General features: G+C 36.2%; 2 protein-coding genes across 2 annotated transcripts in view; both read left to right on the top strand.

Annotated features, from left to right (window-relative positions):
- Positions 1-27,196, top strand: part of slow (epidermal growth factor-like protein slowdown) — a 189,251-nt gene that overhangs the window by 133,125 nt on the left and 28,930 nt on the right. Inside the window, exon 3 of the mRNA XM_074178900.1 lies at positions 20,349-20,465. Coding sequence (XP_074035001.1) covers positions 20,349-20,465 — 117 coding nt within the window. The remainder of the gene's footprint in view (positions 1-20,348; positions 20,466-27,196) is intronic.
- Positions 6,114-14,489, top strand: LOC141483892 (uncharacterized). Its single transcript, XM_074178897.1, has 2 exons — positions 6,114-6,826; positions 12,069-14,489. The coding sequence occupies exons 1-2, from the start codon at positions 6,807-6,809 to the stop codon at positions 13,942-13,944; spliced, it is 1,896 nt and encodes a 631-aa protein (XP_074034998.1). The 5' UTR covers positions 6,114-6,806; the 3' UTR covers positions 13,945-14,489.

Below are 27,196 nucleotides of genomic sequence, written 5' to 3'. Positions count from 1 at the left end.
CTCTTAGGGGCAGCAGCTCCGCTAGCGGGTAAAGGGATACGGGGTTGCGGTAATCCATTCATGGGTGCATTGCAGCCCCATACTGAGGCACTGGACGGCTTATGCTGTTCCGTGATCCTCGCCTGCTTCTGTACGGATCCGAGCGTTCGAGGTGTCGGGGCTCGCGGTCCTTCCGGGCTCTAGTATCCGAGTCTAGTCTTGGAGGGCACCAAGGCAGACGCTTGAGGTGTCGGACCCCGGTTGGACGGAGCTACTAGTATCCGAGCTTAGGACCCCGACCAGCCACTTCCGGGACCATATTCCCAATTGATTTGGCATGGTTGGCGGGGGCAGGTGTGCGACGCGAGCACTCTCTGGCGAAAGAAGAGCTTAGTTAACTTGTACGAACGTTCGGTCGAACGCTGCCGATGGTCCTGTCTCTTGGTTAGCCACACTAAGTAGATGTAAGGAAGCAATTCCGGGTTCGGTGAGCGGGAGGAAGCCCAGCGAAATCCTGTTGGTGTGGGGTGAGGGGCGGTGCCCGCAAGGATTTCCCGAAAATCCACCCCTCCACACCCGATCGCATCCAACGCCAGGGTGTGTCTGGGGGGCCTGACCGGCCCCCCAGGCCCCCCGGTGCGGTCGTAACTATGACTCCCTTGATGAAAATGGTTTTTTTTTCACCATTTTCTATTTTTTTCATCTATGATTTGATTTTCATGCATTTTGCACGCAACCTCCAATATACTTACAATATCGGTTACAATTTTACTCATTATTACTATTACTTTCTACTTTCGCAAAAAGTATTCTTATTCCATCTCTCGTTGCTTCCGGTTGCATAAATCTCAATACGTTGTTTACAATTTATCTGCTTTATCCACTGAGAACATTGTTTTTCAGTTAACTGCTCAATGGCTTTTTCAAAGACAACAAATTACGCACAGTTCACCACACAGAATATTTTTCCACTCTGCCAAGCTGTACTTCTAGTAGTACCGGAAGCACTACTTTTGGTCGCCGGCATTAAAAGTAATTCTTTAAGTTAGAATTAGCAGTTTATCAGAAGTTTTAATTTTATGGAAAATTAATATTTTTTCATTTCCATTATATTATCCCACTCAAATCATGTAAACCATACGTTCTTTCAGGTTTTCCATGGAATTGGTGTTTTTTTCCATCACCTTCCAGGAGGAGCTCAAAAATAGCTCTTTCTCCTAATGTTCGTTATCTTCTTCAACTTTTTTTGTGAATTTTCGAAAGAGAACTGAATTAGTTTTAATTTTGGAGATATGAGGTGTTATTTCATTTACACAATTTATAAGGATTTGGATTAGTATCTCATCAAACACGGTAGATGTTTTGTTTATCACATCAAGATAGATGAAAAAATTTGAATTTTGTTGTTCGCCTCATTAGAGATTTCTCTACAGATAATCAATTATGTTTCACAGTGATATTTTTACAAACCACCAACATTCAAAACATAGAAAAGCAGGTCTGGATAGTGAATGGCAGCATCTTTTGATACAAAGCATAATGAAAGCATCTCAGCAGAGGTTTTTCGCCATATAACAGTACAGTATATTTGCTCCTTTATGCAAGATCGCAAACCTCTACATTGAAATAGTTGCTTGCTCATGAAGAATAACCAGCATGTTTCGATCGTCTCCATCAGTGGAATGTTGAGGGTCTTCTGCACAATCACTAAGAAGCGGCAGGAGAGATCTGCTTTTCTACCATTTCGTTGTCAGATATCTCCTTCCAAGGTATAATACGTGATGTCTTGGACATCTAGAGGTGATACAACATGATCTTGGTTCATTTTTTGCAGTGTATTCTCTTCAAATTGAGTCTATACTCTCGTTGCTTTAAACACTTTTCTAACTAAAATGTCCAGTTGAATAGCGGTCGCCATTAGATGTTGACTTGGCGGTTTTTCCTCCAAGCTAATTTGGAAAGGTCAATTGTGGGTATCTCTTCTTGGAATACCAGTAACTGATTTGAGAAAAGGAATAGCTCAATAGATTATAGACCAGCTCTGCGGAGAAAGGGTGAATTTTCTCACACGGCACGACTGGGGTGCCATTTGCTCGTGCAGAGTAGAGATTGTAGATTGAAATGAGTTGCGAAACCTTCCAACTACTCAGCACTAAGACATCATTATCCCATTTCAGTTTAAGTTTACAGACGGACAAGCTGATATAGACCAAAGAGTTTTCCATAAATAATATTAGCCCTAAAAGTCTCAATATGAAATTATAAATACAAGATATGTGAATAAACAAAGGAATGACAGTTGGAAATGATTTCATCACAATCATAGTCATCTTTATTTTCATCAGGTTGGAAATTTTTCCCCTTACCCTTTCAACTGAGATTCGTCAGGAGAACGAATGGTTCACAACGTAAAGTATTTTGGTGGCGATATAAAGGTCAATGACCTCTATGCCTCTCTGGCCTTGTGTACCCCTTCCTGACTGGGGTATTTGAAGAACAAACTGTTCATTTTAACAAACGTCGTGGGGCCTTCACTCAACCGAGCGACGGGGCCTTCTGAATCGAGTGGGGTCCTCTATAGTGTAATCTACAGCTTCCCTGACTAATGGGTTATCATGAGTTTCCGCTGACTCGAAAACTCTCTGATTCCTCGACTGAAAGGACTGCCGTATAGTTAACAGCTTCAAATCTCTGCGAATGGCTTCATTCCGCACGAACCATGGAGCATTCACCAGCATCCTGAGAAGTTTGTTATGCAACCTTTCCAACATGGAGAGGTTTGACGGGGCGGTTTGTCCCCAAGCACCTGAAGCATACATGATGACAGGCTTGAACATCGTGTTGTATAGTAAAATCTTATTTTTAAGATTGAGTTTTGAATTTCTATTGACCAGAGAATAGAGTTTAGCTATCCTCATCTGCACTTTGCTCTTAATATAATCAATGTGATTTGCCCAGGTGAGTCGGCGGTCTACCCAAAGACCTAGGTACTTAACTCGCGTTTGCCATTCGATCTCCCTGCCTGAAATCGTGACCCTTGCGTCTGGAGAAACTTTACGTCTCCCCAAGTCTATCGCCTGAGTTTTTTCTGGATTCACTCGAATCATCCAGTCAAGGTAGCAGCGTTCGAGGTTGTCCAATGCGCGTTGCATGTAGACGACCGCCAACGGCCGCCAACGTCACTGAAGATGGCTGCCGCAGTTGAAACGTTTGGAAGTTGTAACCAAAGAAGACCAAGGCAAAACCCGAAAACAACTGTTACCTGTATTTATCTTATTCATAATCATGACCCACTGAAAAATATTCTGATATAACTCCGAGCATTAACGACATGTAAATCACTCATGTTATTTGTAACCTAATAACATCAATACTTTCTTATAATATCGGCATTTCTGTATTTTAATTCTTATATAATTCATATTTGTTCACAAAACTCGTTAATAATCTTGACAACTTCGGAAGTCACATTCATGACCTATACCAAGTTCTGGAAACTTCTTGATCATAAGTTATTTTTAAGTTCCTATGCATTAGAACTCACCCATACTTCACAAAACTTCGGAATATGTATAGCATGACGTAGTCGGTAAAGTTATGAAAATGTTTGCCAATTTCTTCTTGAGTCATGATAAGAATCACGAATTCTATGATTCATTGGAAAACATGTCCTGGCATTTAGACGACTTTCCAAGTATGTACCTAGCATAAATGCGGGGATGAGCAGATCAATTTTTAAATTCTCTAACTCTAAGTGATTCATATATAAATGAAAATTAACTGATGGAAATTAAATATTTGTCACTGTCAATAGTTCTTATGCCAAATAGATTTTCGAACGCATCCAAAAGTCTAGTATCATAAATTGAAAGGGTATATTTTTAGGACAGATTAATTTTTGGGATAAAAAGGTTTTGGCTTTTTACTTCTTTTACATCTTTTTACAAAAAAAATGAGGAAAATTTCCAAACGAAAGGATAAAGCACTCAATTCCAAAATAAAATGTATACAAAAATGTAGCACATGCATATAGTTCACCATAATCGTCCTAACATCGCCGCTGTCTGTGGGAATATGCAGGAGAATCCGAGGTAGTCAATTTCGCGTCGATAACAAGAACTCGACCTTTCGCAGACCACAACTTGGCGAATTTTGCGTTGTGACTTGGGCCTACACCTCTACAAAATCTAACTGACCCATGAACTAAAAGTAAATGACCATAGACAACGACGTATGTTCGCTGAATGGGATCTGGAGCGGCTGGCAACTGACCCTAATTTTGATCGAAAAATTATCTTCAGCGATGAGTCCATTTTTGGATGAATGGGTACGTGAACAAACAAAATTGTCGAATTTAGGAGGATACCAATCTACATGAGATCCATGAGCGTCCAATGCATCTTGGAAAAGTCACTAACATGGAACTCTCACCTACAGTGTAGAGCAAAAAGAGCATATGTGGCTTATAAGCAATGTCGAAGGACAGTGGGACGCGCATGGGGTCTTTCACCTCGTGTGGTTACCTGGATCTACACTGCGATAATAAGACATATGTTAACGTACGGAGCCATTGCATGTATACAGAGCACCTTCATACAAAATTTCTAAAATCATAGCCGACGAACTGAAAAACAAAATCAACAGGAATAACGACCACTGCATCAAAAATTCAATGGAACTCACAGACAGAATCTCTACGACAAATGTCAGTCCGAACACTAAACTGTACTCGTTCGACATAAAAAACATGTACTCCAACATACTAGTCAACGAAAGTATAAACATCATATCTGAGAACCTAAAACAACAAAACATAGACAAAACCTACATTAACCAAATGGAACACAGTCTAAATACAATACTTAATCAAAATTATTTCGAATCTGAAGGGAAAATTTATAAACAAACAGATGGACTAGCGATGGGATCCCCACTATCTAGCATTATATCCGAAATATACCTGCAAACCATAGATGAGAAAATCTTAACAATAATAAGAACACATGATGAAAAAGGAGAATGGTTCAGATACGTTGACGATGGACTGTACATATCACGAAACAATGGAATAAGAATAGAACAAATAACAAAAGAAATTAACGAAATAAATCAAAAACTATGTTTCAGCATTGAGGAAGAACACAACTCAAAACTTAAATACCTGGACATAACCATAGGATATAACCACAACAAAACACAATTTCAAATGGCAATATACAGGAAACCTACACAAACAAGCTCCACCATACCCGCAAGTTCAAACCATCCACCATCACACAAAATGGCTGCCTATAACGCATTCATATATAGAATGTTGAGGATACCACTCAGCAATGAAGCCCGAAACAAAGAACGGAAAATCATATACCAAATAGCGAACGAAAACGGATACACCCAAAAGACAATAGATAAACTAGAAAACAGAATCAAACGAAAAATACAGAACAAGGATCAAGCTACCCCAACAGACAAAACAACACAACGATGGACAGCATTTACGTACGTAGGACACCAAACCAAGAAACTAACAAACATCTTCAAACCACTGAACATCAACATCACATACAAGCCGAACAAGAAGATAACACAAAAAATAAACAACTATGAAAAAGAAGAAGACAAAGACCAAAACGGGATATACAGTATACAATGCTCGGACTGCAACAAATTATATATCGGCCAAACCAAGAAAAAACTGATCCAAAGGTACAATGAGCACAAAAAGGCATACATAAATCCAACAGTATATAAATCAAACCTTGCAACACACGCCATACAAAACAAACATAATTTCCCCCCACCAGAGATCATAAAACTAATAAAACAAATCAACAAGGGAAGTCGCATGGACATTTGGGAAAACTTGAACACCCATAAATTCCAACAGTCATAAATCACTTATCGAGGAACAAGTACAAATCAAAACAATACAAGATCTCACATTCAATATATTAAACAAAACCATATACATTCCTAGAGAAGATCTAACACGAAGAAGAGTACCTGATGCAGAACAAATACAGGCAAATTTACCTGAAATACCTGAGTTAAGACGCTTTGACCGTATAAAGAGACAGTGTGTGTGTGTATATATATATATATATATATATATATATATATATATATATATATATATATATATATGTTATATATTCCAATACAATGGGTCTTTTATAACCCTATTGCGTATTATGTATAAAGGTCACCCTGAAACTAGTGCGTCTTATTTAAAAGCGCGGATTCATTTCCTGTATTTCACAGATGCTAAATCATCACTTGGAAACTTATAAATTCAATTCTTCGAGACTCGCCCGCATTACTAGCGCGGTCCCTGACTAACGTCACATCTCCTAGAGTCCTGGCGCGATTCAACACGGTTCTAGTACGGTCACTTGCTATCGTAATATCGACTAGTTTCCTGGTGAACCTAACCAGTATAGGTTAAGAAAGCAACAAAGAAACAAACAACGAAACAATAAACAAGTAACAAATAAAAAGTGTTTTTAAAAAGTCTTCGAGCAAAGCTACGATACAACAATTGGCGCAGTCGGTAGGATGACTCAACGTTGCTGAAATCTCATCAACGGCGGTTTCCAACCCTTAAGTCATCGAAGAATCCCACAACCCCAAAGAAGACGGTCTCTCTGACGGTTCCCACAAGAACTGGACTCCTGGTTTGCAGAGCAAGGATTTCATCTTCTTTACACCCAGAAACCACAACAACCCATCCTGATCCCTAGAAGACGGTCTCTCTGACGGTTCCTACAGAACTGGACTCCTGGCTTACAGAGTAGGATTTCATCTTCTTCGCCCAAGTCCACAACGAAATGAAAATTGTATTATTAGGGTAAGTCGTCATCTCGATTTTCCTTTTATTTCAAATTTCATTTGAATATTTATTTATGTACATGGTGTGATCTGTTCTGTTCCTGATATCCCCTGAACATTTAATATCTATCCACCAATTGAATATAATTTCTGGAAATAATTATATAATTTTTTCAAAACCATCTGAAAATAATTTTGAGAATACAATTCCAAAAATTTCCATAAAATGGCTAACGACGTTGAACCATACAAACTAGTTGAAATTTTCTCCATTGTACCTGAATATGATGGAAACCCAATTTTTCTTTCGACTTTCATTAGAGCATGTTCAACAGCACATCGAATGGCAGTAGACGATCAAAAGGTTTTCGTCACTCTGCATATAAAAAACAAATTAAGAGGTAAAGCTTCTGAAGTAGTAAACTCCAGAAACCCAGAAACATGGCCTGAAATTCAAGACTTATTAGAGACACATTTTGGAGATACCCGTGATCTCAATTCTCTAATTCAAGACTTGCAACGCATGAGACAGATGCCAAACGAAAATTCCTTGACATTTGTTTCACGACTTCAAACACACGTAGCGAAACTCTATTCTGCAATCAATAAACAAAATCTAACACCGGCACAGAAAAATGCACAAACCGAACTAATTGACTCAATGAGCCTAAATACACTTCTTACTGGTTTAGAGCCCAAATTAGGTCAAATTATAAGAGCTAGTAACCCTGGTAATATTCTAACAGCTTCCGAAAGAATTAAAAGAGAATTACAACTAAGTTATTTTGAAAATCAAAAATTCTCAAAACCTCCCCAATTTAAACAAAATTTGCAACGAAACCCTCCACCACTAAAACCAAATTTTCAACAAAAGACTTTTAACTCAAATCCACAAAGAATAAATTACCCACAAGCTCAGCATTATTCTAACAATTATAATATGCCAAGACAAAACTTCGCGAGACCTCAATTAAATCAGAGTTCAAATTATCAGCGATATTCTTATCCGCAGCAACAACAGTACTCTGCTAATTCTTATCAGAATAGACAACAGCAGCAAACTAACCCACATACGACTCAACAAAATAAATCTAATAATCAGCAAAGACCTTCTGTTATTCAGCAGAATCCTCAAAGAGCACACGTAATAAACTTCGATCATCAACCCGAATACTATTACACTGATAATAGTACAGTGAATGATGAATACTTTTCGGGAAATTACGAAAATGCGTGTTTTAATGACCAAAATCCCTACTATGACGAAATGAATGAATATAATACTGATTATATTCAGGACCAGTACCAAAATAACGACCCCAATTATTATTACCCTCAAGAAAACGTTCAAAACGAAAATTTTCCTACAACTATCGATACCAAACCCCCGGATATACCTGTAGAAACTCCAACTCAAATCTTGTCGATCCAAAAATCGAACAAAGCAAAACTAGAACAACTTTTCATTTAAATCAACCTCTAATGTCGATGGACAATAGAAATGTTTATTACATTAAAGACATCACAAAAAAATTCAAAATATTAATAGACAGCGGTGCAGGAATTTCTATTTTCAAACCTCATACTGTAGAAAATTATAAAAATAAATGCAAAGAAAACGTAACAATTCAAGGAATCACTGATCAAAAAATTCACATAGACGAATCAACACTCGTTCCTTTCAAAACTGATGATCCACACAAAGTTTTTATTTATAATCTTGATATTCAATTTGATGGACTTTTAGGTTCAGACTTTCTAGAACATTACGATTGTATACTAGACATAAAAAATCGAAAACTCATAACAAATTTCAAAACCGTACCACTTTTCAAAATAGGTGATGAACAAGAAAATCGAAACGAGATTCGAATTGAAATCCCAAATGAAAACTTAGAACAACCTAACATGAGACAAATTTCAAAAATTACCAACATCATTGAGATTGAACCTCGTACAGAAAAAATAATTAAACTGAATTCGACCCTAGAAAATTGCGAAGCTATACTGGTAGCTCAAGTCATTGAAAAAGTACGTCTTCCGAACGCACTAGTAAAGATTAATGAAAAAGGAGAATTTCTAACTTCCATAATAAATCCAAACGCAATTTCAAAAACTGTAAATTTTGAAAATATTCAACTTGAAAAAATTGAATCAACTCAAAATTTTCAAATAAATTCCCTTGATGAAACCATACAACCAAATTTGGATAGAGCTCATGAAATAAAAAATCAATTGAGATTAGAACATTTAAATGATGAAGATAGAGAAAAAATCACTGAACTATGTTTAAATTTTTCTGACATTTTCTACCTTGATGGAGACAAACTGACATTTACAAACGAAATCAAACACAGCATAGATACGGGCAATGCAAAACCAATTTTCACAAAATCGTATAGGTATCCACAAATACACAAACAAGAAGTCAAAAATCAAATTAATAAAATGTTACAACAAGGAATTATAAGACCTTCAATATCTCCCTGGTCTTCCCCGGTTTGGGTAGTCCCAAAAAAAATCGACGCCTCGGGAAAACAAAAATGGCGAATCGTTATCGATTACAGAAAACTAAATGAAGTCACTATTAATGATAAATATCCACTTCCGAACATATCTGACATATTAGATCAACTTGGTAAATGCACATGTTTTACGACTTTAGATTTAGCTTCTGGTTTTCACCAAATTGAAATCCAAGAAAGTGACATTGAAAAAACAGCTTTTTCGGTTGAAAACGGACATTACGAATACCTTAGAATGCCGTTTGGAATGAAAAATAGTCCAAGTGTTTTTTGTAGACTCCTAGATAACATTCTACTAGGTTTACAAGGTGAACGATGCTTAGTATACATGGACGATATCATAGTATACTCCGCAACAGTAGACGAACACATAGAAAGACTTTCAGACATCTTCAAACGATTAAGAAAAGCTAACCTGAAATTACAACCTGACAAATGTGAATTCTTACGCACAGAAGTTGCATATTTAGGACACATAATAACGAAAGACGGTGTACAACCAAACGCAGACAAAGTCAAAGCTATACAAAATTTCCCACAACCCACAAACGTAAAAGAAATAAAATCATTTTTAGGATTAACCGGATATTACCGACGTTTCATCCCAAATTATGCCAAAATTTCAAAGCCATTAACAAAATTGCTTCAAAAAGATATTCCTTTTAATTTTGACACCGAATGTAAAAAATCCTTCGAGGAACTAAAAGAAAAACTAATGAATTCCCCAATACTAAGATACCCTGATTTTAATGATGAATTTCTATTAACAACTGACGCAAGCTCATTCGCAATTGGTGCTATTCTTTCCCAAGGACCAATAGGAAAGGATCTTCCCATTGCTTACGCTTCAAGAACATTATGCCCAGCAGAAACAAAGTATTCAACCATAGAGCGAGAATTACTTGCTATAGTATGGTCCGTCAAACATTTTCGACCCTACTTGTATGGAAGAAAATTTAAATTGATTACCGATCATAGACCTCTTACATGGCTATTTTCGATTAAAGATCCTGGCAGCAGACTAGCTCGCTGGAGATTGAAATTAGAGGAATACGATTACGAAATCGTTTACAAACCTGGAAGAATAAATAAAAATGCGGATGCTCTTTCAAGAATAAAAACCAATCATCTTAAAGAATGCTCAAAATTTCATTCAATACTAATGGCAAACACAGATAACGAATTTTCAGACACTGAAACTGAAATTTCACCCGAAACTATAAACGAAGAATTCGAACGATTTACTTCATTACTCGAAACAAAATCCCTAATTGATTATTCAAAATTTGAAACTACTAACGACCAACTACTAGATAAAAAACATAAAAATATTGTAACTATCCTACAACAAAATAAAACTATTGAACTTCATGAAACAATATTAGAAGATTTGATAGACGACGAAGAAATAGAATTTAGCTATAACAAAATAATCATAGTTCCCAGCAGAACAATAAAAGATAGGAAATATTTTATAATATTAATTCCTTTTGAAAACAACGATGCTTTAGAACAAATGTTTGTAACTTTATATAAAAGTCAAAATGAATTCAAACCCAACGAAACGTATCATCTTGAAAACAATTTAGAACTCCCAATTCAAGAAATGTTATCATACATTCTTGCTGAAAATGAAAATACCAAATTTATAATTTGTCAAAACGTAGTAACCACCCCAAGTCAAGCTGAAATTCCAATCATATTAGATCAATACCATAACGGAAAAACGAACTTACATCGCGGAATAAACGAAACGATCAGACGCATAAGAAATAAATATAATTGGACGGGATTATCAAAAGACGTTGAAAACTATATTAAAAAATGTGAATTATGTCAAAGAACTAAAATTTGTAGAAGGAATCTAAGTAATCCCTTCGTAATTACCGAAGCACCTAAAGCACCCTTCGAACGAATTAATATTGACATTCTAGAAGTCCCAACGAAAAATTACGCCCTTACAATTAACGATGAATTGACAAAATTTGTTCAAATATATCCAATCCCAGATAAAACATCACAAACGATTGTAAATACACTATCGTTATTTTTCCAACACTACGGTACCCCTTTAAGAATACATTGTGACTCTGGTAAAGAATTTACTTCAGCCTTAATGAAAGATTTATGCAATCTTTATGGCATTAAATTGACACATTCAAGTATAGACCATCCACAATCGAATGGATCTATAGAACGATTCCATGCTACCCTTATGGAAATCATTAGAATACACATGTCAAACCACCCTGACGAACATCCCTTTAATGTACTGCCATACGCGGTAATTACGTACAACAACTCAAAGAATCGAACCCATGGATTCACTCCGTACGAGTTAATCTTTGGACATACCTCTGGTAGACCCCCGGATACTCTCTATAACGAAAAGTCCCTTATTACAAAATACATAAGAGACTTAAATAATAGAATATCTTATTACTATAAAATTGCGAGAAAACGAATGCAAGAAACCAAACAAAAGGCTAAAGAACGCTTTGACGAACGGATCTCGAAAAATCAATACGAATATAAAATCGGAGATTTAGTATATATAAAAGAATCTCAAATAGGAAATAAACTACAAGATAAATTTAAAGGACCCTTCAAAATAGAAGAAATTTTTCAAAATTCAGCTATTGTGGTAAATGAGGAAACTAAACAAAAATCAAAATATAATTTTGATAAAATGAAACCCTATACTACAACAGAATAATCTGGAATAATCTGTTTCAGATTATCCCTGCTTTTTCGGATAATAGCAACCCAATACACGATCAAGCCAATCAACAACACCTTAGGAATATACTACCATGAAGATTCGGATATGGTTATATCCAACGCGAATTGGAAATTACTGGTAAACAAAAATACGAGCGTTTTACACCAAACTTACGAAAATAATAATAGAATTTTAGAATCTCTTTTAACTATTTTTCCTAAAAATATAGAAACAATCCAAACCCGAGCATTTTTCGCTGAAGTCAAAACACATATCAGTCTTTTGACACAACTTTCAAAATCTATTCAAGAGAAATTTCAAGAAATCTCTCTCGATTCTAAACGTTATAAACGAGGAATCATAGACGGTATAGGAACAATATTCAAAGCCATTACAGGAAACTTAGACGCTTCCGATGGTGAATATTATACAAACTGTATAAATAAATTAAATAACGACGAACATGAACTTGAAAATCTGATGAAAAATCAAATTTCCGTGACAACATCTGTAATAAAAAATTTTAATAATACCATTAGAAAACTTCAGATAGATGAAGAAACTTTCAACAGAGATATTCAAGTAATACAGACTACACTTCAAGATTATGCAGACGAATTTTCCTTAATCACAATAAAATTAAAATTTTTGGAATTAGCTGATCAACTCATGATAAGCTATAACTATATTGAAGAGAACTTAGATGATATCTTAAACGCTATCACTTTTGCAAGATTAGGAATAACCCATTCTTCAATAATAACACCTGAACAACTAGTAAGTTCATTGCAAGAAATCTCTCAAAGCTTACAAAGACATAACCTACCTTTACTAGCGAAAACCTCAAAAATCGCCCAATATTTAGAAATCATCGAGTTAGAAGCTTTTCAAACTCAGCAAAATTTAATATTCATTTTGAAAATACCTTTAATTGACTCACAAATATTTACTATGTATAACCTGTTCCCTATCCCTATTAAGGACAACAGAACTGATTTACATCACGTCCTTTCGGTAAACTCAAAATATATCGCGAAAGATGATGACAGCTTACTATATGCTATTGTACCAGATCCAAAACTATGTAAAACATTATTACCTAAGCTATTGCTATGTTCCAAATTATATGTATATCCTATTAATGAATACGCTCCATGTGAAGCGAAACTATTCAGAAATTCTAAAGTCATTCCTGACAATTGTCAAAGTCTTATAATATATACACAAGGGTATAACATTCAACAACTTGAAGACAACATATGGCTTATCATTGTTGCAGAACCATTGCACATTACAATCAATTGTGAAAATAAAAACACAGTCACAGAAGTAATCTATCGAAACTGTATTTTTGAGCTGAAAACTTCATGCAATGCATTTATAGGCATAACTAAAGTCCAAGCTATATCAAAATATGCTAAAGATTCTACCTATGTCGAAGCAGATCCACATTCGATTAGCATTCCTTATGAATGTTGTGCAGATTTACCAGCTAAATTGAAGTTGCCTGATTTAAAACCTTTAAAGCTAAGTAACTTGAATATAGACGATTTGGAAATTGCAAAACACAAGCTTGACCAAAATTCTAAAGTACTTGACGATCTTATTAATGAACCCTTTGTGAATAAACATGTTTCCTGGTTCACTTACTTTACCATTACCATTGTTGTAATAATTATAATTGTGTTGTGCTGTTACCAATGCAAAAGACGAAGACGAGCAGTATTGGCCATACAACCTGGAGACTCTCCACCTTCTCCACCTTCAGACCGAAGCAGAAACAAGTCTTTACGCAGAATTTTACGTATTTTACCCAGAAGACGACCCAACATTAGAGAATACTCCGATGAGGATGATCAAGACACCCCATTAAGAGACTTTTCACCATAAGTGTGGAAACATTTATATTCGTATATACCTATATTTAACCATTTATCATAACCATATTGCTTTTGATGTTTAATTATATTATTTTATTTAACGGAGGTGCATTGAACAAATCAAGTAATTTTGGAAAGCCATTATTGAATTTCCTAAAAGTCAATGCAACTTCGCATTAACTTTTTTCTACGGAAGGGAGTTGTTATATATTCCAATACAATGGGTCTTTTATAACCCTATTGCGTATTATGTATAAAGGTCACCCTGAAACTAGTGCGTCTTATTTAAAAGCGCGGATTCATTTCCTGTATTTCACAGATGCTAAATCATCACTTGGAAACTTATAAATTCAATTCTTCGAGACTCGCCCGCATTACTAGCGCGGTCCCTGACTAACGTCACATCTCCTAGAGTCCTGGCGCGATTCAACACGGTTCTAGTACGGTCACTTGCTATCGTAATATCGACTAGTTTCCTGGTGAACCTAACCAGTATAGGTTAAGAAAGCAACAAAGAAACAAACAACGAAACAATAAACAAGTAACAAATAAAAAGTGTTTTTAAAAAGTCTTCGAGCAAAGCTACGATACAACATATATATATATATATATATATATATATATATATATATATATATATATATATATATATATATATATATATATATATGTATATATACACACACACATCGGAAAAGTCTAGGGATATTTTTAAAAATGGCAATAATTTTTTTTTAGATCGCTTTAGGGAAAAAAGTTGACGGATGATTATTAAACGAATGTAACTTACAACAAAATTTATTAAATGGTCAAAAATACTGAGTGCGCATATAAGCAAAACTAAAAATAAATATGGCTCTTCTTTGGCACCCCGAAAAAAAATCATAATACAAAAAAATTGGAATCAGTACAAAGTATGGCCTCCACGCTGGTTTATTACGGCCCTACATCTATCGTGCATCGACAAAATGAGATTGTCAATGTCTTGTTGAGGTACATTTGCTCATTCAGCGATTAAAAGCTCTCTCAATTGAAACGTTGTGTGAATGTTCCCCATATGCGGAGTAATTCTTCGTTGAAGCATGTCCCACACATGCTCGATGGGATTCAGGTCCGGTGATTTTGCTGGCCATGGCAATACATCAACTCCTTCGTTGGTGAGCCAGTCAGTCACTAGACGCGCGACATGTGGATGAGCATTATCGTGCGTTAGGTGGAAGTTTTTACCAACAGCACCAGCAAACGGACGGACGATAGGTAGAAGAATGGTGTCAAGGTACTGTCGAGCTGTGAGGGAGCGATTTGGAAAAACGAGATCGGTTCTGCCGCCGATCATGATTCCGCCCCATAGCATTACTGTACCACCTCTGTATGTGTGGACTTCCTGGACGTGTCTCAAACGTTCATTATTTCCAGGTCGTCTCCACAGTCTTACTCGACGAGAATCTGGATGAAATCCAAATCTGGATTCGTCTGTAAACAAAACTGTGGCCCAATCATTTGCATCCCAGTTTTGATGTTCTTGACACCACTCTAATCTTCTACCGCGATTGCCTCTCGACAAAGGTGGACATCTAAGTGGCCTTCTGTTGTGGAGATCTGCTTCATGCAGTCGATTTCTGACAGTATCACGACCAATGGTTACCTGGGGCGTCTGCTGCAACAACTTGGGTGCTGTGATTGTCGGTTGTCTTCTTGCGGTTAAGACCAAAAATCGGTCTTGAACTGCAGTTGTAGCGCGTCCTCGCCCTGGATGTTATTCGGCTGGACTGCCAGTTTCACGGAAACGCCGCCACAATCGACTGAACACTTTGGGAGACCCCCAAACGAAGAGCTACGTCATTTTGTCGCATGCCACCTTGAAGAAGCCCTACAGCTCTATTCATCTCAGCCAATGGTAAGTGATGGCGTTCCATGTTAAAGCACAATATTTCCAGTTTAATTGCTCAGCAAGAACTGCATAGAATGTACAAACTCGACACTTTCAGATTATTCATTTTAGCCGAAAACCTACAGTTTGTAAAAAACTTGATAAAAGATTTGTTTCGAGCGTTCGAAGTTATCGTCAATAAGTGAGTGTGTGTTCGGCAAGTCTTAGCCTACACCTGCCGATATAAAAGAGATGTCTCCTAGTGACAAGTCCACCTTCCTGGAAAGGACAGGATGAAAGATGGCCTAGGAGGACAACTCCTCGGGAGGATGTACAATAGGTCACACGTGGCCTTAGTGCTGTGGGCCTACACTCACCTACCCTACTCTACAGATACAAATATAAATAGGCTAGCGGAGTCATCGATCCATACTTCACTATCCACGATAAGAACTATAGGTCGATCATTACCAACTTATTTTGGACTGAAGTGGATGATCTGGACACCAACAACATGTGGTTTCAACAGCACGGCGCTACGTGCCACACCGCTCATGCCACATCGTATTTTGCACGAGCGTTTCGGGGGTATGGTCATTTCATGTTAAGGTGATGTGAACTGATCACCGAGATTTTGTGGTTTGACCCTGTTATAATTTTTCTTGTGGGGTTTTCTTAAGTCGCAAGTGTATGTAAATACACCACAAACCACAGCGGTCTTCAAAGCTAATATACCTCACGCCATCAATCAAATTCAACCTGGTTTATGCACCAGAATCTTAGAAAATTGGACGTTTCGGATACGCTCTACCAACAGAAGCCGTGGCAGACATTTGCACGATGTTATATTCCACACCTAATGGCATCAATAGGTCTCTCAAACGAATAAAACATTTGGATGATATCTCACACACACTTTGTTTCATTCAATATTGAAGATAAGACGTGCTTAATAAAAGACTCTGTGTATTGGAAAATAATTAAGTATTTGAAGGATCTTCTTGGGGTCAATAGCCCAAGTAGTGAATCAATGAAAGAAAAATAAAACTAACACAAATCTGCATGAAGAGAAACCCAATGCATATTTGAACCAAAAGCAAAATAGGAGTTAGGTTATTTTCCATGGAATTGGATTAGATGTCTAACTGCTGTATTAGTGATTATTGACACTAAGAAATCCAAGGTACAGAAAAAATACAATCACTTTTAGATATACGAGTATTCTTAACAACTCTCACCATGATCCACAACAAAAAACTGGTAAAACACCTTCCTGTCTATGGGCTCAGTATGTTTCCCTCAAGAAAACAAAGATAAGAAATTGTGAGAATATTATAAGAGACTATTACGTTTACCCGTAGGTTTTTTAATTTCCAGATATAAAGTTGTTACTTTTGTTTTGGTTTAAGCACGGTCGGTTTAGTTACCAACTCGAAACATTCAACAGGGCCGTGGATCAAAGATGTTATTACCAATAAAATAAAAGATTTCTAATCAAAATGGGCGCCAAGTGATTTGGCCGGCTTTTATTATAAAAATCACTAAACTATACAAGAGATAACTACAAGATTCAATCCTAAACTAATACCCAGGGTGTGACCTTATATGGATATGATAAATCACGATAAAGAAAAACTCCAAGGTCACTGAGTCTTAATGTTCTACTCAACGATGTAATGAGCCGATTCTTGCAAGAACTTCGGTGGGAAGAATTGAATCTGAACAGGCAACACATCAATCATTCAATTCTTCTTAACTATAAATACGGTTCCTAGTATAACATAAAATATAGGCATCGGTTTGTCCTTAATTAATTCACTTCACAAAAATATGATCTTTCAATTCTTATGTTTATTGCTTCCGTAACGATTTTTTTTAAAGAAAAAGAAAATCCTCTACGAGGTACTTATCCTCGTCGATTCTATTATCCAAGTCCGTTGCATATAATCACCAGGTAAAAAGGTGTAGCAATACCAAACTTTAAGTAGTCGCAATACTTCGGGAAGTAAAACAGGCTAAAACTTCCTTCTGGATACACAACGAGTGTAGGAAACTCATAAATATGGAACGTAGTCCGTGAGAAATGAAACGTCTGAAATTATGAACAGTTCAAGGTATTTTCAAAGTTTATGTTTCTAAAAAAATGTCGAAGGCTTACCTCCTTGTGTCGAGATCCCTAGCACAACAGGAGACGTTTCGAAATCAATGTATTATCTTAATCCAAACTCGTTTGATACAAGGGTTGAATTCACTTTCAAATAACCCAAAAATGCACCAAACATTCAACCCTTAACAGCCTTTGAAATGTAAATCCGCACTTTTGCGAAAATCAATCAATGATAGTTAAAAACACATATACTAGGCAGATATCTTCATGATTTTCTCCAGAAATCTCATTTACATCGTTTCCAATCAGTACCGAGCCCAAGAGTTTTTGTCGCATAGAAAAAAAATGTATGAAGAACTGACTACTTTTATAGGGTGTTCGTGATACAGGAAATATATTCAATTGAAGTTGAATCGATGCAAGGAATTAATTAAACAGAAAAATATCGTAACAAGACATAGTTGAAAGCAATAGGTATTCGTAAACATAATAAACAAGTTTATTGGAAAACGCAAACTGAAACAGCATTTTTATAAATCTCCAACTTTGATAAAAGATACCTAATCAAAATTCATCGATATTCCGAATGAACGAAGATACAATAACGGAAGAGATCGAATTTTCGAAGAGCTTTCAAAACTGCTTGTTCACTTCAATAAACATAACTAAAAAATGATGGAAAATAGAGGTCGGGGATATATGCTGTGATTACTAACAAAGTATCAGACTAGAAGAGCTATTGAAACTTGTTTCAAAAAAGACGTTGCACATATCGATTTTGGAGACCAGATAAGTTTAATATCACTCAACACGCCTCAGCGTGTTGTTTTTGTTTTGTATGTAGTCTACGCTCAAAGTTCCCGTTCTACTTTTCACTGCCAGAGAATTGGAAAACTATTATGATAACTCGAAGAAACTTGGCTCTTCCCAAATCAATATATTCCTTGTTTGTGGGGTCAATAATAATAATAATAGTGACATTTTTCTGTCAGGCACATTACATTTATGGAAATTGTCAAAAACTTGAAATTCGAGTTTGTGTGCTTGTGTTGTATAAAATAAAATTTGGTATTTCCAAAATGAATTTCACAAAGGAAACGTGTTTTTCACTCTTATCAATGAGTTTGTTTCATACCAATTTATAATTAACACGAGCCCGATTTATCAGTATATCATAAATGAAGTTTAAGTGGAAAATATTTTTGAAAACAAGTTTTTGTTAACATTCCCTCGAAAGAAGAAAGTGAATGAAATAAAACTCAAATTATCTATAAGTACAATTCGTTCAGGCCAGTCTCAACTTACCTACGCTCTAGGTTAATGGACTGACACCTATCAGAAAAAAACTACTCCACTGGCTAATACCACGAAGGGCATTGGATTATATTCAACAGATCTCAGTGCAGGATTCTTCACTGAAGTTATTCCTACATATGCTGTTGGCGATACAACTGCCGAAATCGTTTTTCAATCATTGTTCTCGTAGATAATCTGATTTATAGCCAGTCTTCAAGTATGCCCACTTACTTCATGTACAGTTTTTTTTATACGAGAAATTTGGGCAAAATTGGATATGCTGTGGGACGATGACAAACATGTTGTTTGTCGTTCGTTTCAGCCTAGTTCGAGGAATGATACTCTGAAAGAATTCAATTTTCAATTATGGGAAATTATCGACTATATGTTGATGATAGACACTACTTTGCACTGACGAGTGGCCAGACAGCCCGAAAGCGGTCTGCAAGTATGTTCCAATGATTGAAAATCGATTCCAGCAGTTATATCGCCAACAGCATATGCAGGAATAACTTCAGTGAAAAATCCTGCACTGACACCTGTTGGATATAATCCAACGCCCTTCGCGGTATTAGCCGGGGGAGTAGTTGTTTTCTGATAGGTGTCAGTCCATTAACCTACAGTGTAGAGAATTTGAGACTGGCCTGAAAGAATTGTTCTTGTAGATAATTTGATTTATAACCAGTCTTCAAGTATGCCTACTTACTTTATGTACAATAATGAAACTCATTCAATTCATCACATTACACTATTTTTTTAATCACATATTGTATTATATTTATTTACACAAGTAAATTTAGGTACAAGCTTCAATATCGTATAAATTGTATAATGTAATAAATTGATGGGTTTGAGTTAATTTTATGTTTTATGACGGCCATCCTGTTTTCAGCCCACTAACGCTCAATTCATGAATTGGATTAGGGTTCATGAAACGTCAAAGAGTTTTCAAATATTGATGTTTGAATGATTACTTTTGTTAATACCTTCACAAAATATCCCAATATAATCGTAGTTTCGTGATTAATAAAAATATCCTGTTGATATAATAATTTGTTGTTGTTTGACTCCAATTCATAAATGTTCTTACTTTCTGCCTAATTTTTCTGAATATTTTGATGATTCTGTTTTTTTTCATAGTTGGTTTACGAGACACACTACAAAGACGTCCTTACGACAAGAACTTCCAACGAAGTAATCTATTTATGTTGTCCGGGATGGACGCAGACCAATAACAGAAGTCACGGTTGTCATAAAGGTAAAAGACACATTGTTATAGATTTCGTATTCATAATAATAGCAGAGTCATATAAGTATAGATTGACATATCTAGCTGTGCCTCTAAATATTAGATGCACAGTAGATCAGCCGACGGAGTGGGGAGAGAGCTCATTAACATCAAGAAACTCGTGTCGTGACCATCGTGTTAGTACAGTAAGTGGAGACACGTGTGGTGATCTGTGATTTATTTGTTTAAAGGTGGTTGACAATATTTCTTGGTGAATTTCATTAGTTCCGACTTCCATTGGAATGGTATAAAATGATTTGAAATCCCTAAAGAGCCAATTCAATTAGAAATTAAAAATGAATAGCTGAAAATAACAATTATATTAAGCAAAAAACGCTGAAACTAAATCACAGTGAAATAAAATTAAAGCAAAAAATTAAAATTAAACAATTAAACAAATAAAAACAAATTTAAATTGAGAGATTTCAATCCCAGTCAATCCTGGAAGATTCTGCCAAAAGTCCATAAATCTTCTTGACATCCAGGTGTTCAAAGTTTGTTTGGCAAAGCCTAAAGCGATGCCAATGACAGGTTATGGTCCGATGAAGCTGCTTGCAGCACCTTTCTTTGCAAGGGAGTCATCAGCTTCATTGCTTTCCAGGCCAGTATGGCCAGGAATCCAGACCAGACACAATCTGTTAAGTCTTCCTATCGGGGAGAGTCGTTTTTAGTCGTTATTTGCTACCAATTCAGACGTTGCTGGGTGGGAGCCAAGAGCTACCAACGCCGCTTGACTGTCCGAGAATATTTTTATTGACTTATGTGTGAGGTTGGATTCATCCAATCTCTCCGCACACAATTCAATAGCGTAAATTTTCGCTTGAAATACAGTCGCAGAAGTTCTTAAGCAGGTAGATATCTCTCTCCTGGGTCTGCGACTGAAAACACCTGCACCAGAACCGGAAGCTGTTTTTGATCCATCTGCGAACCAACAACTATCTGCTCTTAATATTTCCTTCTCCCGGAGGATCCAGTCCTCTCTACTCGGGAACAGTACTTTATGAGGCAGTTCGTAGTTGACAGTTGGAGGCATATAGTCAAAGGTCATTTCCAGAATGCTGTGACTTCCAGTGTCAACCAACAGTCTGTTGCACTCTGCATTGAATTGATTTGTGCAATTGGCAATGTGCACAAGTCTGTATGCAGTCCATCTAGCCTCTCTCTCCAGGAAGATGTGGAGAGGAGGTAGATCTAGAAGGATCTCCGTGGCCGCTGACGGTGTGATACTAATGGCACCACTGATAGCCAGACAAGTCTGTCTCTGTGAGCCAGAGAGCTTAGCTTGGGCCGTTTTCTGTAAAGCCTTCGGCCACCAGGTAATTGCACCATAAGTAATCACTGGTCTAACAATCATCACATAAATACAATGGATTTGTTTGGAACCTGAACCCCAACTTTCATCACAAATTCTTCGACATGTCTATATGTATAGGTGAGATTTATCAAGGATAATGCCAAGATATGTCACCTCTGTTCCAAATGGAATAACCTCACCATTGAGGGAAAGTGGCGTTAGATCGTCCAATTTTCTCCTCTTGGTGAAGGGTATTAACACAGTTTTGCTGGGGTTGACAGACATCTGCTCCCTCAAGCACCAACTGTGAACAACATCCAACGCGCTTTCTCGACGTGGACCTTGCCCAGATGACAAGGTCATCTGCATAAGCTGACAGATCAACTTTTCTTCTGTCGAGGGTATCAAGCAGACCACAGAAGAGCCACCACATAAGGGGAGCAGCCTCAGGTGACCCTGAACCTGATGGCATCACTTTGAAGAGTCATAGTTGCAGTTCTCTTTACTAGCATGGCATAGATTCAGCCAGTTATGTTCGGTTCTATACCCTTCCTAGCCAGAGACAATCCTATAGATTCAGGTAGTTCATTGTCATATGCTCCTTCAATATCAAGAAATACAGCAAGACATACAGCAGAGTAGGTACTCATTGTTAAGACAAGGGCCCAAGTGGTTGACCCTTTGTGAATATATTTATGACCACGACTTGATTGTGATTTTTGTTCATGAGTGACAGTGATATAAGTGAATTTAACGCGTTTTTTTTTTCGACGTAGACAATATCATTTTCGATCAGCGTTACGAGTAAACCCCACAATGGCAAACAGCGGTTCTGAGATTTCGACCGGAAATTAATGCTTATTCTTATTCTCCTCGCCACGATGCTACACTGTTATTTTTCTGTTTGTCGTTTTGTTGGTGTTATTAATAAATTTTATTATTTGTAAACAGTGTGTCCGTCTGATTAATAATGGGATTGTTTCATGATTTTTGGTTTATAGTTGATAGAAATTTCAAATTGAAAAACAGTGCACTTTGTTTCAGCTCTCCAAGTACCGTAGTTTTCCCGTAATTAATTATTAAAAATCGAATGTGGTAGGGAGGTGACGTCACGGCCATATTGCCGCTTCTCGTTCGATTGACCAATAGGAACAATAGAAATAATCAACATTGCCAAATCGTAAAATTTACGAAGCCTATAATTATCAATTCAATTATGGAAGTGTATATGAACCCGTTAACGTTTCAATTAATGAGAAATTTTCCACGTGGAATAAAATTTACACGAAAAAATCATGTTTGGAATTAACTTCTATATCTAAAATCAGTACACAAAGTCGAAAGATCACAAAATATTTATCTAAACTATGATTTTATGCATTATTAATTAATATACAGTTTTGAAAATAAAAAAATATAGCGAACTGGATTAAAGAATCATTTCAAATATTCAATTTATTCTACAATTCTCAATCTGTAAAACTACAATTTATTAAAAAAAAAAAGATTCCTAGATACATACCTCTTTCTAATATTGCTACTAAATTCAAGCATTATAGGCTCGCTTGGATAATCTGTTGAATCTTCTAAAACTTGAGAGGAAGATTGAATGAGGTCAAGTATAGACAGAATTTATTGTACTCGAACTGATCCAACAAAAGCTTCTGAGGTTATACCATTATTCATATGATAAAATTTAATGAAGAAAAATGTATCATACTTTCAGCAATAGTATTAACTCCAGATAATACTTTCTGTGGATAATACTTGAAGTTGAAATAAAAAACTGTGTCATCAAATTCAATATTTTGGTCCCCCTTTCATTTATAGTTACTTTTTAAATAATTTCTATAGTCTTTGAAGAAGAAGGATTGTAGTTCTTTCTTTACAATACTATCACCCATTTTCCTTCTCATCATTTTATCCTTTGGGAACCTAAACTCATTATATGAAATAACTCGTCTATAAACCAATGCGCTTTCTGTTTTCTTGAGCTTTTCCGCACAATTGAAATCAGCACAAGAATGCACTATGTTAATATTCAAATATATCTCTAAAACACTTTTAAAACACACACAAACTAAACTCGATGAAAAAACGAATTGTTCCTACGCGAGCTGTCAGTTAAGAAAAAGTTGAAACTCAATGTTGCAAAAACAAGCAGAATGGATTCGATGTGACATACATCTTCAATGCCGAATAAACCAATAAATTGTGATATGGGTACTCCATTTTCCTGAGAAAATGAACGATCAATCAAAATTTCCTGTAATTATTCATTAATTTTTGTAAGGAATGAAGCCAGCAAACAAATAAATACACAATAATAAGATCGCTCGAATCCACGAATCAAGCATTAAAAAGGGACCATAATATTTGCCTTGATAACTGATATAGTACAAGTTATATCTAAATATGATTCTGAATAGAATTTAACGAGCTGTATTTTCAAATGTTTTCGAATGTTCATGAATCCTAATACAATAAATCAATTATGCATTCATGCCACCCACCAAAAATAATAAATTCAACGTTACTGGTATATTAGCCATATTGTCATCCAGTCAGCCAGCGCCCTCTGTAGTGTATGCGAAAATGTGCTGTTTCTAATGTCAATGGTTTTCTACACATAATTTCGTATTTTTGTCAAAATAATTTCAAAATGAATGTTGAGCCTAGTTTTGTTAAAGCTGACTTCGACAACTTACCAAGAATCGATTTTGAAGTGATCGATAAATTTTACTTGAAAAATTTGCAATACTTTGATACCGAAATGAAGAATGAAAAATTGAAACGGTAGGTGGTGTATTTAGTAGGTTCCTTTTATTTATACGACATTCATTTCAGACTTTGTATTTTATCGAAGGATGAAAAGTTTTGATTTAATTTTTATTTTAGCTCGGCAAGGTAGTGATGTAAAAATGGTAAAATTCAATCCAAAAATAACCTGAAAAAATATTTTTCGGAATATAAACTGATGACACGGAATATGCAGCAAAATAGGCACCCGCCGAGACGTACCTTTCACAAAAACGTTCTTCAATTAGTTAATTGTAACAGTTGTTTTCACACCGAGTTGACAACAATAAAAACAAAAATAGCGTCTGTCATATTGGATCATCAGATCTGTGATTGGATATTAAAAAACAATTAACTTGGCAACTCCGCTCTAGACACGATCAATTTTATTGGTCAACAGACACGCGTCTTGGTCTTGCTTTTCGAATTGTTCTTTTTTTTTGCAAATATAAAGAGATCATGGTACCGATCAGACTTGATAAGTATAATATACCCCTAACTAGAACAGTCTATAAGCAAACCAGTATCATTTTCCATAGCATGTAACAAGCCCAGCCACCTATCACCCGACACCTCCTTGGATATAATATTGTGCCAGCGTTTTTTCCAATCCTCGAAGCAATTCTGATATGCACTTTTTCTAACTTATGTCCTTGAGCTTTCTCAGCGATTCCATTTTTATCTCTCTGTCCTTCATGGGTCTTGTCAATCTTGGAAACAGAAAAAAGTCGCAGGGTGGCAAATCTGGTGAATACGGTGGCTGAGGCATGATTACACTGTTATTTTTAGCCAAAAAATCTCGAACAAGTAATGATGATTGACGCGAAAGCCCTGAATTGTTTTCAGATAATATCGAACGTTTCTTCGTATTGCTTCTCGCAAGCGGCGCATAACTTCAAGATAATGTTTCTTGTTGACAGCACGATTATGTGGCAAGAACTCCTGATGCACTTCCGCCACGGTAATCAAAAACAACAATGAGCAAAACCCTGAAATTTGATCGAACTTGGCGTGCTTTTCTTGGTCTTGGCTCTTCTGGGCTCTTCTATTGGATATTTACCCATGATTCTCTACCAGTTATGATCCTTTTTCGTCTCAATTTTATTAGTAGAAAGTCTTCATTGTAACAATAAATATCATCAATCCATCGTATATTCGAGTGGAAGAAATTATGAGATCAAACATTTCTGTAATACATCCATTGATGAATATACTATGTACATGTGAATTGAATAGATAATTCATGTTCGCGATGTCCATAAACAAATATTGTTTGCAGTTCGAATCGAGCGATCCAACGAGCAAAATATGCTCATGTTCAAACAATAAATACATCAATGTCAGTCACATGCCGTTGGCATCAATCAAAAGTTATACAATTATTTATTCTCTAGAGCATATACGAGGGTAAGTTGAAAGATAAATACGCTCATAAAACACTTCATAGGTGCTGAAGAAGAGTGAAGAAAAAAAAATAAAAAGATGGGAAAGGAAAATATCACGAACAATATATCGAGTGGTCCAACGAAAAGTATGCACCTTGCTTTCTCCTTTTTTTGTAACTTAAACGCAAAAATGCTCGGGCAGGTCAATTTTGCTTTTGAGGAGGACACATTTTAGATGTATTTTTCTACCTGTGCCTTCAACCCCCTAGCGAGGGTGAGTAACAACCCTAAACTTTTAAGTGGAAAGTGGGGTCGAGGGATATATCATTTGAAAGGGCACAAATTCTCTTTCCCAATGATACCTAATTTGTTGTATTTACTTGAATAGTTATAAAAAAGCAAGAAAATTTACTCGATATTTTTGGTGTCAATGAAAATGCGGAAAAACAGCATTTATATCACTACTACATTCCTCAATTTCTCTCGTGCGTTTTTTGGTTCAAATAACAACAGCAGATAAGTGTATAAAAAGAATTTAGGCAAAAGTTCATTGATTCAGTTCGGTTGCTTTTGAAATTATTTCAACTTTACTGTAAAAATGGTTTGTTTATTCCATTCCTGAACGAGTTGAAATTGTTAAACTTTATTATCAACATAATAGTTGTACTAGACTCACTGCTCGCCTCTTTAATAACAGTCATCCCCGGGGAAAATGTGAATGTGAATCGTACGTTGCCAAGTTAGTTCCAAAAGTTTGTAGATACCGGATCTGTCTGTAATGTGAAACACCAGCCACGGAAACCGATCAGAAATGAAGCTGTGGAAGACGCGTTTTGAGACATGTTGAATTGGATCATACTCAAAGTACCCGTCAGCTTGCTGCATCCTCAGTGTCTCCCGTTCGTCCATAATACGGATATTAAAAGCCTATAATTTCATCCGTACAAAATTAAATTAGTACAGGAACTCAATGAAGATGATCCCTGATAGAAGGCTGCAATTTTATGAACAACTGAGCCAGCTACTAATTGATGATCCGCACCTATCATTCAACACGTGCTTTTCCGATGAGAGTACTTTTTTATGGAGCTGTGAATAGGCATAATTGCCGATACTGGGATGACAGTAAACCCACACTTATTCGAGAGGTCCATACCCAGTACCCTCAAAAAATCAATGTCTGGTGTGACAATATCAGGTAGTCATATCGTAGGCCACTTTTT

Source organism: Leptinotarsa decemlineata, unplaced genomic scaffold (assembly GCF_025532065.1).
Source record: "Leptinotarsa decemlineata unplaced genomic scaffold, Ldec_3_MD MMD2_tig00004307_RagTag_RagTag, whole genome shotgun sequence".
In the NCBI taxonomy this organism is placed as follows: Eukaryota; Metazoa; Arthropoda; class Insecta; order Coleoptera; family Chrysomelidae; genus Leptinotarsa; species Leptinotarsa decemlineata.
Note: the sequence above shows the minus strand (reverse complement) of the source record. Positions and strands in the feature narration are given on the sequence as shown.